General features: G+C 39.6%; 2 protein-coding genes across 2 annotated transcripts in view; one reads left to right on the top strand and one right to left on the bottom strand.

Moving 5' to 3' along the window:
* aven (apoptosis, caspase activation inhibitor) overlaps window positions 1-4974 on the top strand; it is a 29950-nt gene extending 24976 nt beyond the window's left edge. The window contains exons 3-6 of the mRNA XM_075458513.1: window positions 1440-1510; window positions 1964-2059; window positions 3241-3526; window positions 4417-4974. Coding sequence (XP_075314628.1) covers window positions 1440-1510; window positions 1964-2059; window positions 3241-3526; window positions 4417-4559 — 596 coding nt within the window. The 3' untranslated portion in view covers window positions 4560-4974. The remainder of the gene's footprint in view (window positions 1-1439; window positions 1511-1963; window positions 2060-3240; window positions 3527-4416) is intronic.
* Window positions 4817-14171, bottom strand: part of ryr3 (ryanodine receptor 3) — a 120837-nt gene continuing 111482 nt past the window's right edge. Inside the window, exons 93-107 of the mRNA XM_075458510.1 lie at window positions 14069-14121; window positions 13818-13983; window positions 13635-13721; window positions 12949-13146; window positions 12739-12869; window positions 12085-12127; window positions 11606-11733; window positions 10679-10739; window positions 10252-10398; window positions 8792-8926; window positions 8104-8260; window positions 7888-7952; window positions 6372-6472; window positions 6236-6287; window positions 4817-5868 (exon numbers count right to left, since the gene is read on the bottom strand). Of these exons, the coding sequence (XP_075314625.1) occupies window positions 5773-5868; window positions 6236-6287; window positions 6372-6472; window positions 7888-7952; window positions 8104-8260; window positions 8792-8926; window positions 10252-10398; window positions 10679-10739; window positions 11606-11733; window positions 12085-12127; window positions 12739-12869; window positions 12949-13146; window positions 13635-13721; window positions 13818-13983; window positions 14069-14121 (1620 nt within the window). The 3' untranslated portion in view covers window positions 4817-5772. The remainder of the gene's footprint in view (window positions 5869-6235; window positions 6288-6371; window positions 6473-7887; window positions 7953-8103; window positions 8261-8791; window positions 8927-10251; window positions 10399-10678; window positions 10740-11605; window positions 11734-12084; window positions 12128-12738; window positions 12870-12948; window positions 13147-13634; window positions 13722-13817; window positions 13984-14068; window positions 14122-14171) is intronic.

The raw sequence follows: 14171 nt of genomic DNA, 5'->3' as shown, positions 1-14171 counted from the left end.
AGTTATGAGATTATTCAGCATTTTGTAAAAATGTGGAATAGACTCCTGTCTATCAAATCATGTTCAAGTTAGTTTTATTGTGAAAATATATGTAAATTGCAGACTCGGTTGTCATGTCCTAAGTAGGATTTTTTTTTTTTTTTTAGAAATCACAGCTCTTTAATATGAAATCTAAACATAATCCAGCCACTATTTTTATATAGAAAAACCTTTTTTACGTGCTCTAAAGCCACACTTATAAACTAGATGGCAGAATAATATTCTGCAGTGAGAGGTTTAAAAGGCAGAGGAAGGCTTATAGAAAGCATCACCGCAACAGTGCGTATACAGAAGTTGTGACTGAGAAGCGGCGTGTTAATGCTGCGCTTCATCTAACGGTCACTTACAGCATTTCAAGACCCAACGTGTTCCAACCACAGCATTAGGACAGAAATCACCATCCAAGGAACTTGAAGTCGACATCTTTGCGGCGATTCAGCTGTTCTCACATGTTCGATGATCTTCCACAGAGAAGGTTAGAAGCAGCAGAATGTGTTGAAGCTTTTTTTCATAAAGTCTACAGCTTCACAGTGTTTTCAAGAACCGGATTCTCCTCCTCTGCTTGGATTGAATTGCCAGGTGAAACCATGCTGATGTTATTTGTACAGCACAGGTTTTATAAATAGTGGAGTTGTCATTTATTTATAGAGCAAATAGTCCAATATATGAAGCAAATCATTTGTGATGTTCAAGAATAGAAAAATCGAATCTGCGTCCCAGTTGTTAAAAGTGTTTTCTCTGTGTTTTCTAAGAGCTCCTTTTCTAAGGTTTCCCCACCTTTTTTTTTTTTACTTCAAAGAAACTAATAAGTTTCTGTTACCTCTGTCTTGTTGCATTCAAGAACTTTTAGCTTCCATTTTGAACAAAGACAGCCTTTCATGTCCTCTAAAAATACCCATAATCCTAACCCATAAGTGACATTCTCCTGCCACGCTGCAGAGGTAACCACATGCAGAAAACCAAGAGAGTGGTGCTTCACATCTGACACTGCGTCCTTGTTGTGCTGGATGATGTTTTCATTTCGGGCTCCTCGAATGTCGTACCTCACGCAAACAACAGGAGTTAACAGTGTCTAACTCTGAAAACGCGTCTGTCTGCTGGTGCTTATTAATAACACAACCTCCATGTCTGTGTAGTCACAAGAGCTCTCAGCCAGTGAATGTTTTGAAAGGCCGTAACGTGTTAGCTCTGCTTTAGCTCTCAGGCTGGTCAGCAGGTCACACAAAGCTACTTATTGCCTTCCAGACAAACACCTTTACAGACATCAGGAGTTTTTATATTCGTACTTAAAATGGGGGAATAAACTGTGGAGGATAAATGATGGGATTTAAACCCGAAACTGATTGTTATTTTATTATTGCTGTTAGAAACACTAAAGTGTTTCTGTGTGTCTTTTTCAGGGGATTCGTTCACTCAGTTTCGGTTCTCAGAAGAGAAGGAGTGGGAGATGGACTCAATCACTGCTAGTCAGGTAATAGGCGTTTATATTTTACTGATTTATCTCATTACAACCTCACGTGTTGTTTAAAATTAACATTACATTTTTTTTAAAAAGCCCTCTGAAGCCTGGTTACTAAAAGCATGACATGAAAACCATTTGTGAGATTAAGCTTTCAACTTTTACTGTTAAAAAAAGATTTATACAAATGTGTCACATCGGGCTTAAGAGGAGAAATGCACGTTTCATCAGGTTGTGGGTCAGAATTACTCCAAAACAATATAAATACTTTCAGTAAAATCTGCTGAAATGATTAAAAGTACCCAGTAATGGTAAAAAGACTTTATTAAATGATCAATACTGGTGTAACAATGTAAAAGCCGCACTTTACAGACGAGATTTGTTAAATATTTTTTATTTATTATGAATAATCGTGTTCATGCTCCCTGCAAACGGCTGCTTGAGGTTCTCTTGTTTCCTCTCCAGATGTCAGCAGTGTTGTTGGACCTCCCAGCTCTCGCACAGAGTCTTCAACAAGTTCCTCTGCATCAGAGACTCCTCCTTGAGGCCGAGCTGGTTCAGGTACGAGCTTTGACTGCGTGTCTTGGTCTCATGTGATCTCCAGCACGTTGTGGTTAGTTGTAGTTCAGGAAAAATGTTTTTTAACTGAAAATCATGTGCTTTATATTTCTCATTGGTATAAATAAGTTATGGATCACAAGAAGTCAATTTAAAAAAAAAAAAAAAAAAAAATCTTGACTATTACTACTCTTATGTAATGAATCAAAAAGGATGTCAGCATATCTTGGAGCTTCAGAGACTGTTTTATTGCAACAAAGACTACTGTGACTCGCTTTGGTTTTATAGATTTTAAAAGACTAGATGTTTTTTGCTTTTATAGTGTTAGAGAATAAGCTTTCACTTGCAGTCTATTGTTTTCAAGATGCAATGCATTATGGGTAGAGGTGATGTAGGATGGGTGCTCCAATCTGCACATTACAGTTGGAGAGATATGACTTTTATTCGGCCTTTTCAATTTGAACCCAAGCGGCAAAAGGGGTGAAGATGAGACTGAAGGTATAATATGAATTGTTCGGAAAGAGAGGGTGGAGCACAGTGTGTAGTGTCTGTGAAACGGTTGTCTTGTAATAATGCGAAGTAGCGCCACCTTCTGGCATCTGCTGTACAAGGTAAACATGTAGCGAGCCAAAAGGGGTGATGACTTTGCCTTGGGTTAGTGTATTAACACGTTTCAAGGATACAGTTGAAGATTCAAATTTTTTTTAGCTGCATTTATGTATTTATGTAGTCCTCCAATACAAAAAGCAACACCATGTGGCACTGAACCAACGCTGACATTATTAGGACTGTAAATGTCAAGCTCGGCCTTCAACATCATTATTGAACCAAGATGTAATGTGCACATAAAGTATTGATGGGCGCTGTAGTTCTATTTTGGAAAAATAAAAATTTCCTCTATTTATTTGCAACATATGTATGAGAGGGTAATTAGTTTGGTTTAAGACTAATTCCTAAGAAATTAGGAAAAAAACTAGAGCTACAGATGTCTAAATGGAGACTTTGCAGTGGATCTTGTTTATAAAAGGTTAAGAAATGTTTTATTATTACAGTCGATGAACTAACCTGGATTTTAAACGACCTATGTATGCATGCGTCCATTTAATCCAGTGGTTTAATACATTTGGTATTGACTGAGTATGAAGTGACACTAAATTCTTTTACACCGATGTTTGATGTTTTAGATCTCGACACCAGTAGAGCTGCCGGTTGTTACCCTCGCACCTAAACAGGAAGTGGCCAAAACGTCCAAATTCACTCCCTCGTCCACAGCTACTCGAAGCCCGAGCATCAACCAGAAATACCCCGTGGCGGCAGTGGTGGGCTCAGACCCTGTAGCTGCTGAGCCTGTGGTGGATGATGGTGATGACGAGCTGGACCAGCTACTGAACTTACAGAACCCAGACTCGCGTGTTGCAGGAAATCAGGCTGTCAGATGTGCAGATAATGAAAGTCCGACTTCAGAACAAGGTGAGTGGAAGGATTAATACTTCATAATATTTCACAGTTAAAGCAGTGAGAGAGTCAGGGGCTTTATAAATCAAGTCAACATCTGTCTGCATGTAACTGAGTGAGGGAATGAGATAATTCTTTTAACATTACTGGAGAACCCATAATTAGTGCAGTTTGTTAATTTTTCTACAAGTACACACAAGCAAATGCTGCTTTGATTTGTCATCAGTCGTCATATTTTCATTTTTGAATACTCCAAATAGACTACTGGAGCTCTGTTCTCTTACGCGGGCGTGAATAAGTGCTATTCTTATGACCAGATGCTGGGAACGTGAGGAGTTCTAGTCAGTTTAGTGTGTAAGAATGATACCGCTCTTAAATCTGAAGCTAGTTTGCTTAGCATAACAATTGGAAGAAGGGGAAAAACTGTCCAGAGTTTCTCCTGATCGCCTGTCCACTGCGCAGATTAGAAGAACAGTCTGGAACAAAATCCCTTGCAAAGCAGCACTTTGTCATTTTAAAACCAGCAGAACATCACACGCTTGGTTCTGAACTTTACCTCTTCTTACATTCTGTTATTTTTGCATGAACGAGTTGTTCAGACTCATTCTAAGAGCAATACAGTGAAGTGGAAATTTTGGGGGGCAGAAGGTCTATGGCCGTTTGGATTATGGGTACTGTCGGGCATTAAGATGAATGCTCTTGACTAAACCCTCAACTGTTTTGGTAAAGCACATTTTAATGCTGATGTAAATCTGATCTGAGATTTTGTGATTGTCCGGTCATATCTTTTTTTTAAAAATAAGAGATGCGTCCCCAGGACTTAATTCTAAACTAGCTAAACAAATGTAACTTCATATTTATCGTACATGATTTAAGACTTTACATTGTGCTGTGTAAATCTGCAGCTTGTGAGAAAGTGGTACAAAAGGTGATGGACGAGATGGAGGAAGGGAAAGACGAAGATGTCGCACCATCAACGTCTCCGCCCGTCAGAAAGGAGGTGACGGAGGAGGACCTGGAGGACTGGCTTGACAGCATGATCTCCTGATTAAACATGAAGGAGGTATTCACAGAAAGCTGGACCTTTTAAAGCTCCTGTTGTGATCTTTACAGACATTTGGATTTTTCGTCTCACACTGGCCTCCCTGCTTTCCTTTTTTGGTTGGCTGAAGAGGCGCCACATGCTTTGGAGGCGTAAAGACAGGACAGTACATCACAAACATTTGTGAGAATGTATCAATGTCCCTTCGGCACTTCACGTTTCAAAGAGAAGTCTCTGTTCCCGTCTGCTGCCAAGGGACGGACTGAAACAGGCCACAGAGGACACATTGGCTTTATTGCGTCAGTTACTTTATTCATTTACTCCCCTCATCAAAAGAAATGCTGCTTATCCAAGCTACTACATACGTACAAATGGCCATACGGTAGCAGCTAACCCTTCTGTCAATAAATCCTTGAAACAAGTTTTGCAATTCTCGTCTGTGGGGTTCTTCTACAGCTGAAAGAAGTGCAGGCGGGCAGGACACCACAGTTTAGGAACAAAACCAAACTAAGCAACATTTACACAAAGATTATCTAGATTTTATACAACAAATTTAAAAGCCACAAAACTAGCTTGATGTAAATCCACTTGTAACTAGAGCACTGCTTGTGTGAGGAAGAACAAAAATGATTTTTTTTTTTTTTTGCATAGTTTCTCAAAAGGCACTTTGTAACACTTTAGGTGAATCGACTCGGGTCCTGGAAGAACCATGTTCATTTCAACGGCACGATTTGAACCAGCTGTGGATCAGATCATTTCATTAGTTTACTCGATCGGTTGTAGCAGCACACATCCATTCAGTGGTAGTAAGTGACACTAACCGGTGTTAATCTAGAAATTGTGCATATACAAACATTCAGTTGTCATGCTGTAACCCTTCACATGAATCAGATGTCTACACACAACTGGTTGGGGTTAAGCAAAAAAGGCAATGTGATTCAGGATCAAAAAGAAGAAATTGCATAAAAGAGGTGTCATGGCAACAGGAAAAAGGATTTAAATGCACAAACCCAAATCATCCAGGCATGAGTTGTAAGTCCAAGATTCATTATGTTTGGTGTAATTGTCAGAATTCAAGATGTATGTTTTTCTTTTTTTTTTCTTTTTCTTGACAGCATATGTTCAGTTGGTTAACAGGGTGAAGTCGAGTTCAGCGTCTCTGTCAGATAGAAGGAAAGTAGTTTGGGGTTTTTGGGGTGCCAGGTGAGGCGGCCCCCCTCTAACCCAACTGGTCCTCATATTGCTTCCGGAAGCAGTCTCCAGTCGGGAAGAAGTCCCAGCATCTCTCCTGGTACATCTTCCACACATAGGACTCCTGCGGGTGGAAGACGACCCTTGTGTCATGCTACTGAACAAACTAACACTTCTAGCTGCCTCTGACAAAAAGAAACATGTTAAATAATGCTAGTACATAAAACTCCTTTACAGAATGAACATGTCACGTTGCACTGATGCAAGCTAGAGACACTGACTGATGTTTTTTCTCTTTGCGAAAATTTATGGTACATATGCAATCAAATTTTTAAAAGTCACAGCAAACCCACACGTTGCTTGCTCCCCTGATGCTATATTGTAGTTGCGCAACATTTCAACCCACTTGATGTGTTGCATAAGTAAAGCCTACTCAAGTTAAAGCGCTTCCTTTGTCGGCAATCTCAAGAAAGCAAAGACCTGTCACATACCTGGCCCGTGTGTTCGGTCTCATCCTTGTTAATCAGGTACATCAGGAAGAACCTGCGCACAGGAGGACATGAGAGATGTTAAAAATGCCCATATGGGAAATTGGACACACAGACTTATTTTTGCTGCTTCACTCACAGGTAGTTGGCAAGGTTGTGCTCTTGTAAGGTGTGGGTTTCAAACCCATGAGGCGTCCGGTCAAAGTAGTCATTTCCAATACCGCAGATGAAGCATTTGGTCTGACGGAAGAAATCAGAAAGAAGGAATGAAAATGATGCCTGCAACAAATGATTTAAGTGCAGCTCCTAGTTTAAATGACTCACTTTTAAACAGGTCTGTTGACTAAGCTGTTTCCAAACTAGAGTAACTAAAGTAATTTATTATTATCCTATCCTGTTATTATCCTAACAGGATGAAAAATAAAAAAAAAAAAAAAAAAAAAGGATTTCTCGTAATCACAAAATATGTAACTCTACTTTTGTTACGTGTTATTTATCTCAGGATGTTTTCCTATGGTGCAGACGAATAAGCTAAATTAGCCTTGAGAAAATTCATTCTGGGTAGCATTGATTTAATCTTTTTCTCAGTAATGATTACAGCACGTGCTGTGAGGAATGCAAAGGGAGCACAAAGCAGGTGGAGAATCCAGTAGCAGTGATGGCACGAGATAAAGTCTGCTCCAACTATTTATCGGATGGCACTGCCAGACAAAGCTGTAATGTCCATCAATTGGTAATTTTTTCTTTTCTCTCTAAAATCCTGCTTTTGTTCTTTCACTCAAACAGAGCGGCTGCAGGGCTCAGTCAGTATTTCTAATGTTGTAAAAAGCGAATGCATTCTGATTCTGATACTTGCATGCAACCTTTTATAATGTAGCTTCCTGTTCTTAGGTCAGTGTGGCGGACACAGTGTGGGCAGTGACAGCTGCTGCCAGGGTCAGATTTATAAATTCCCACTGAATGTGGGAAAAAAAAAGAAAGAAAAAAAAGCCAATGTTTATGCTATACAGTTTATCGGGCTGCTTTGAGTGAAAGGTGCACGCTGTGGCTGCTCCCACGCCTTCACTTCTGGCCCCAAAAACCAAAGATGGTGACAGCCAAATGGCAAACTATCAATGTTTGATGCCATGGTGCCTACTCCTATCTTTTATAATAGAGTTTAGTAAATAACTATCAATATTTACATAATTAAGTCTACCAACATAAAGCCAGAATTGGAAAGCACTATATTTTGTTAGCTTTTTAAATTGCATACAATAAACTACCATCAATAAACAAGGGATAAACTCAAGTACACTGTGGTTAAGTCTTAAATCGTGTAACAGACTCCGCTCTGTTCGACTTGAAGCTTATTCTCTGACTGCCCGCCCCATTTGCATTGGGTCCTGTGGGACTCAATGGCATGAACTATTGTTATGAAGCCTAATGTTTGACAGTTGTCTATTCTTTAATCTCGACTGTTCAATAAATGAAAAAACTATGGAAGTATTTTTAACAAGACGACCATCACACTGATTGGAAAGAGAAATTCTTCCCAATGATATAATGATTTGTGGGGAAATTGTTTAAGTTAAAGTTTTTGAATGACAGAGTGTTTTAGCGTTTCAGTTATTCTACACTTCAGATACCAGATGACCATCGACACTCAAGCTTACCTCCATGTCCTCCTTCACCTGCTCCTGCTGGTCTCTCAGCTCACCAAAGGCATCAATGATCAAACCTGGAGGAAGTTAGAGAAGCACTGAGCATGAGAAATGTAACAAAACACAGGCTGCTGTAGAGTGCAGAGCAAAATACAAGATGGAGACAAAGATCTGTTATTCGGGCCTCAAGCCAAAGATAAAGGGAGATAAAAGTAACTATATATATACCCTGAATGATGGCCAGCAGAATGACAATGACAAAGAAGAAGAAGGTGATGTCAAACAGGATGCGGGAGAGTTCAGACGGATCTCCAGCTGGGTCCTCCAGCTCATCTCCAATACCTCCTCCAGCTCTCACACCCACGTACATGTGGAACAGGTAGCACTACAGGAAGAGGAGGAGAAAATGACATTCAGGGCAGCTGGATTTTGTGTAGCTAAAAAAAAAAGGAGATTTTTGTTTGATTCAAACTAAACTCTGCAGCTGGAGATTTTTTTTTTTTTTTATTATAAATTATCTGTAAGAAAGAACAAAAGCGTTTAGGTTCTTAAAGCTGGTCGAGAAAAACGACTTCTGTGAGCTGGTAGCTTAAAAGATTACAAGGTTCTTCTTGAAAGTAAATACTTTCTTAAAGGTTAACTTTGAGAACAGTAATAATAAATAAATAATATATATTAGTGTTTGCCGATGAAAGCTTCTCATTACTAAATGTAGCCGTTACATTCTGCCTTTATATCGCGGTCAAGGCCGGTTGGCAGAAATGTTCTTCACCCATTCAGAATCAAATTCTCAGGAGTGCTTTTCAGTTCAAAACATTTGCTCCTGCTAAATTGTGGATGTAAGTTCTGTTTTCTTCTTCTACAGAAGGACGTTATTTTCCTGACAGGACTCGATGTCGTAGATGCTCAGACATACCGTCATCATATCGTCACACTTCATGTCTGGCTCGTCTTCATCCTCACTCTTGTTGTAGAACTTTCTGAAGAAGTTGAAGGCCACCACAGTGTAGAGATAGACGACCACAGCCAGCAAACCCACAGTCAGAACAAGCTGGAAGCAGAGAGCACTCATTAAAATGCGAGGCTATTAACATTTTATTTGACCTTCATTATTTAACAGTGATGATACGAGCCAACAATATAGCAGCTGACAGCCCTTTCAGATTTTGCCTTCTCTTGTATGAATGTAGAATTTTCTGTCAGAACTGGATCAGCATGTAGTCTTTTTTTAATGAGGAAAGTGAAGCACAAAAAGAGGATTTTAAAGGATCTTTATTATCAACCACTCAGTACAGTTGGAGTTCGACTTGGGTACTATGCATGTACCCAACACTGCGTCGCTGTGGAGTGTGCGAGAAAAGGTTCAAGACATCCAACTTTCTCTGGGAGATCGTCCTGCTTGTAAGTAGAGCTGAATTCACTGCACAGACATCTTTAGGTTTTTAGATGATGCTGCTGATATAAGATGTGATAAACTATGAGTGAGAGCTACTTTACTGGGAATTCAGCTGAAGTGATACACACTTAGATATATATTTTCATCTTTTTGGAAAAAAATGGTAGAATGTAACTTCAGTCTAGACGAGTGTTTACAGGCTGGAGTTATTCGAGCCCAACTACATTATCTGGGTGTGGGAGTCCTGGTTTGAGAAGCTTAATTTTGTACATTTTCCATCAAACGGGTTTCACGTGAAGATGCTCAGTATTCAACCTCTTAAGACCTTCAGCGCTGCAGAATTTTTTATTTTTCAGTACTTCCATTGATGAAGCACGCTTTACACCACTTGTTTTGGCAGCACAAACCACATTGGTAGTTTTCATTTTGTGCTTGTGTAACAGCATTCAGATCTGAAGAGGAGATGCTGGCAGAGTAACTGAAACATTTCTTTTAAACGTTCTCCAGCTCCGTTGTTTTGACCCTAAAACTCAGTCGAACGTCATTAAGTCAATTCTTTTTTTTCAGTTAACATATACTGTCAAGTTTAATTTCAACAGGTCAATTTGTGGTTAGGTGTTTTGAAAGGCCATTACATTTTTCCAAACTTCTGGTGGTTTGTTGTATTGTGAGATTTGGGAACAGCAACCCTCAAGTTAAGCATCGTTTTACCAACTTCAATTAAACGTGTTTGTTAGTCTTCAGGATGAATCCTGATAGTACTTTGGTTCTTTTCATTAACATGAGGCCACATATAGATGCAACTATTTTCACAAGTGAAATGTGAGATAAAGGTTTAAAGTCGCCAACTGTTCTCAGGGCATTGCCATATTTCAACTCCCAAATGAACAAGCAAAAACTGGATAAATCCAACCAGTAAAGTCGAGATTTTTGCCTCGATTGTTTGTGCTCTGGCGCCCCCTGCTGGTAGATTTACTCACCTGCTTGCCATTGTGAGTTACAGAAGACAGAATGGTGCGAAGGGTCTTGAAGCCCATGGCAATGTCCAGCAGATGAGCAGCGAAGAAGAAGTTGTTGAAATGTCCAAAAATGGACATCATGGAATACCAGATCAGATACAGGAAGTACTGCAGGAGGGAGGAAAACCTTTCATTATCTTCATCATTACATTTTTAGTTGGAATATATCCAGCACTAATGAACTGTTCAACCCTGTCCTCAATAACCACTTCAGGAAAATGAGAATATTATGGTCCATTCACAAGAGGGAGAATTGCTGTGGTCAAAGCTGATTTATGATATTAAACCACAACTCAGCCGACTGTTATAGCTCCCATAGCTTCTGAACACTGGTCTACTTCAGCTTTCTCCCAGTATTGTCATACTTGTTTTCATAAAATAAACTTACATTGTCAGTCAAAACCACGCCCATTTTCCAGATATGATACTTTGTGTCAATAGAGCTCAACCTGTAGACGAGAAAACAAAAGTTTAATTACGGGAGTGATGTTAAAACGAACCACGAGATGGCTAATCAACAGAATAAGCACTGTGGAGAAGCGGGTTAGGATGACTATTGTATAAAAAAATTTACTGTACAGCACAGTTGTTTTAAATGTGCTTTATAAATACATTTAATTTTAGTAGTGATGCACACTGATCAAAATCATATGAGCTATCCAATGAAATGTCAGCCCTAAATGAACACACAGTCATTTGTGGATATTTCTGTCTCATGATGAGCATCATCTAAGTTTACAGTTTTGTTTGAAAATGTTGGATAAAAATTTGGTTTGTTTTGCATGTGAGCTAAAGTGGTTTTCGGATTCATTTATTTTTTTTCTCCCTGTAAGTGTGTAAATTTGTCAGGCTTTGCATCTTAATCCTGCATCTGCCAGTAGGAATAAAAACATGTAAATTCCCCAAAAGACAAGACTTTGTTCACTCCAAATAGGTTGAAAAAGATATGATTTCAAACTGAGTTCTAAACTAATGGTGCACAAGGCCTAGATCAAAATTACAACCCTGATGTTGAAGTCCTAATCTAATTATGAAATACGACATGTGTTTATGTGTTTCCACTCTGAGACTGACTTTATATATAAACTCATATATAAACTGGGTAATGTTTTAGGCCTGAGATGAGATCTGTTTAACTCTGAATTCTCTCAATAATTTGTAAAATGTGGCAACTTATTTTTAATAAGTTACAGTATACATTTTCTGTGGCAGTAATGATTTACAAAGTCCAAAAACCTTACCAGACTGCCTATCACGAGTTTGGTATATATCCATCTCTTACAAAGTAGTGACACAGTGGGAATTGAGTTCTCACCAGGAGAGCAGGGAAGCTTCCTTTTCAACCGTCTCCACTGTGGGGTCGAAGTCCAGAACATTCTTATCCAAACCTAAAAGCTCAGCGATGCGTTCAGCCCCGTACATGTCACCATATTTGTTGATCACCTACATATACAAAGGGAGCACAGCGCAGAGCAGATCAGCGTCATTACGTGACATTAGACTGTTTTAAAGAAAATCCAGTCTGCTTAAGAAATGGTGAAACCATTCACAGCTTCTGATAGGGTAACATAAATCATCCCATCATAACAAATGTTAACAACAACTAACACAATCTCCTGTCGCAAAATCGTCTGGATATTAAAATGTATCGAGTGAAATCAGATGTGTCACTTATTTCCTCCCCCTGGCATCAGCCCCTTCCAGCAACCCAATCATACTGGGTATATCAGCGAAAAGTCCCACTCGTAATACAACATGGATGTTATTTCATGCATCTCCTTCCCTCACACTCACCTTGCGCTTGATAAACTTGTCCCAGTAATTGTTTGGGAAGGACCTGCAATGCAAAACTAGAATTGTGACCTCAGTGGTAAAAAGAAAAAAAGCTGTACATCTCAGCTAAACAGTCTCTTTACAGTTGTGTCTCGCCTTATGAAATACAATACTATGCAGAGGTCTTAAGCCATCCCTCTTTTCATCAAATCTTCAAAAGTTTCTATTGCTATTGCCAGGGACATCCCAAAGCTCTTCTTTGGATGTCGGCTGCCCTTTGTTCCGTTCTCTGTCAGGATGATCCCACCCTGCTTCAGTAATGTTGAGCTCCGGGCTCTGGGGAGGATTCATCCCTCCATCAGACCTGCTGCCACTGATTTTCAGCCCACTTCTTGTTTCACCTGTCGTACCTCAGCTTTTTCTCCCTGAAGACCTTCAGAAAGCCTGGAGAACTTATTACTCAAGACCACTTTAAAAGATTGAGAGCAAAATATGAAGAAATTCGGGATAGCTCTAGCCTTCTGTACAGTATTTCATGTAGTTCAGTTTAACAGAGAGGCATGAAAGATTAGTGTTACGAATTCTGTCTCTGACCACAATCTTTCATTCATGTTCTGATGAAGATAAATCACTTTTAGATCCATGTTAACACTGCTAACGAGGGCAGACACTCACGGTGTGTTGATTACAAGTCGATCCCATTGCCCTTTGATATCATCATCTGATGGCTGCTCAGTGATGTACAAACCATCAAATTCAAGCTTCCTGGCAATCTCCTTCTCCCTCTTGAAAACCACCAAAGGAACCTAAAAGCAAGGCATTAACACACGTTACTAAAACGTTATTTAACAGCTGAGTGAAAGCAGAAATATCGAATATTTGTACCTTCAGACAGTAGTACCCGACCAGACAGACGAGCGAGATGACTGTGTGGGATATAGCCAGGAAGCGCAGCGTTGGTAACATGTAGCCAGTGCTCTCCTGAAGCACAAACTCATCCATGTCGAAGAAAGTGTTCTCATCATCCTCATCGACACCCCAGCGGTGTGCTTCATCAATATCCTCATCACTCTCACTGGTGACCTATACAGCAAAATATATACTCAATATAGTATATTTACTTTTCTGTTTTTCCTCAAATGGTCTCTACTGCACATTGAGATGAAGGTGTGCTCAAATGGACTTTGGCATTTTATTTTAGATAAATAGAAAGGTAGTTTTAGGATCTCTCTGCTATGAAATGCTATGACCAGAGTGGGTATTCATTGTACCCATGTGTTGCACACTTTTACCAACAAATAAAATCTAAGATGGTGTACAGACAATGTAATGTATGAACCATCCTAATCTAAAATAATCCCCCCATAACTATCTGGCATCCCCACAGAATGAATGTGATACTTCTTCATTGTTTTCGGATGTCCCTTTGCACTCTTAATCATCACGCAACAGCATTGAAAGAAAATTCTGATTTTTTTTTTATTTTTTTTTTACAGTCTTATTCAGCAGCGTTTATGGAAAATCCGGTTACAGTTTGCATACGCTTTGGATCCAAATCTAACTCGTATTACCTTGTAGAAGAGCAGGATGAAGTTGATGGCAAAGCACACAAACAGAGCCAGGAAACGGAGGTTGTAGAAGTTGCGAGCCAGGTAGTTCTGGAAAGAAAACGTATGAAAAACAGTATTACCTATTGCTTTACACTGTCCACGACTAAAGTGAGGACTAAATGAGTCAATACTGCGATGGCTCACCACCATTTTGGTCACGAAAATATTAAAAATAGCAAAGATAGTCGACATGAAGGTGGGAGACGCCTCTTGAGGCTGACTTGATCTGGTTTTGGGTTTCTCCTCCGTTACAGGCTCCTTAGCCGCCTCCTCCTCCTTTGGTTTATCCTCCTTCTCCTGGTTCTCTGTGCTGTATCGGTTGTATTTGTTTACTTTAAAGTCGATTTTATTTAGTTTAATGATCATTAGTTTGGATTTGACTTCATGTTACTCACTCTGCTTTTTCCGGTTCACTCTCCTGGGTTTCTGCAGGTTTGGCAGCAGCTTTCTGTAACACAGAACATGTTCATGACACAACAGTCATAACAGAAATCTGCC

This window comes from Odontesthes bonariensis, chromosome 24 (genome assembly GCF_027942865.1).
Source record: "Odontesthes bonariensis isolate fOdoBon6 chromosome 24, fOdoBon6.hap1, whole genome shotgun sequence".
NCBI classification, from domain to species: Eukaryota; Metazoa; Chordata; class Actinopteri; order Atheriniformes; family Atherinopsidae; genus Odontesthes; species Odontesthes bonariensis.
The sequence above is the reverse complement of the archived record's forward strand: the minus strand, read 5'-3'. Positions and strand labels throughout refer to the sequence as shown.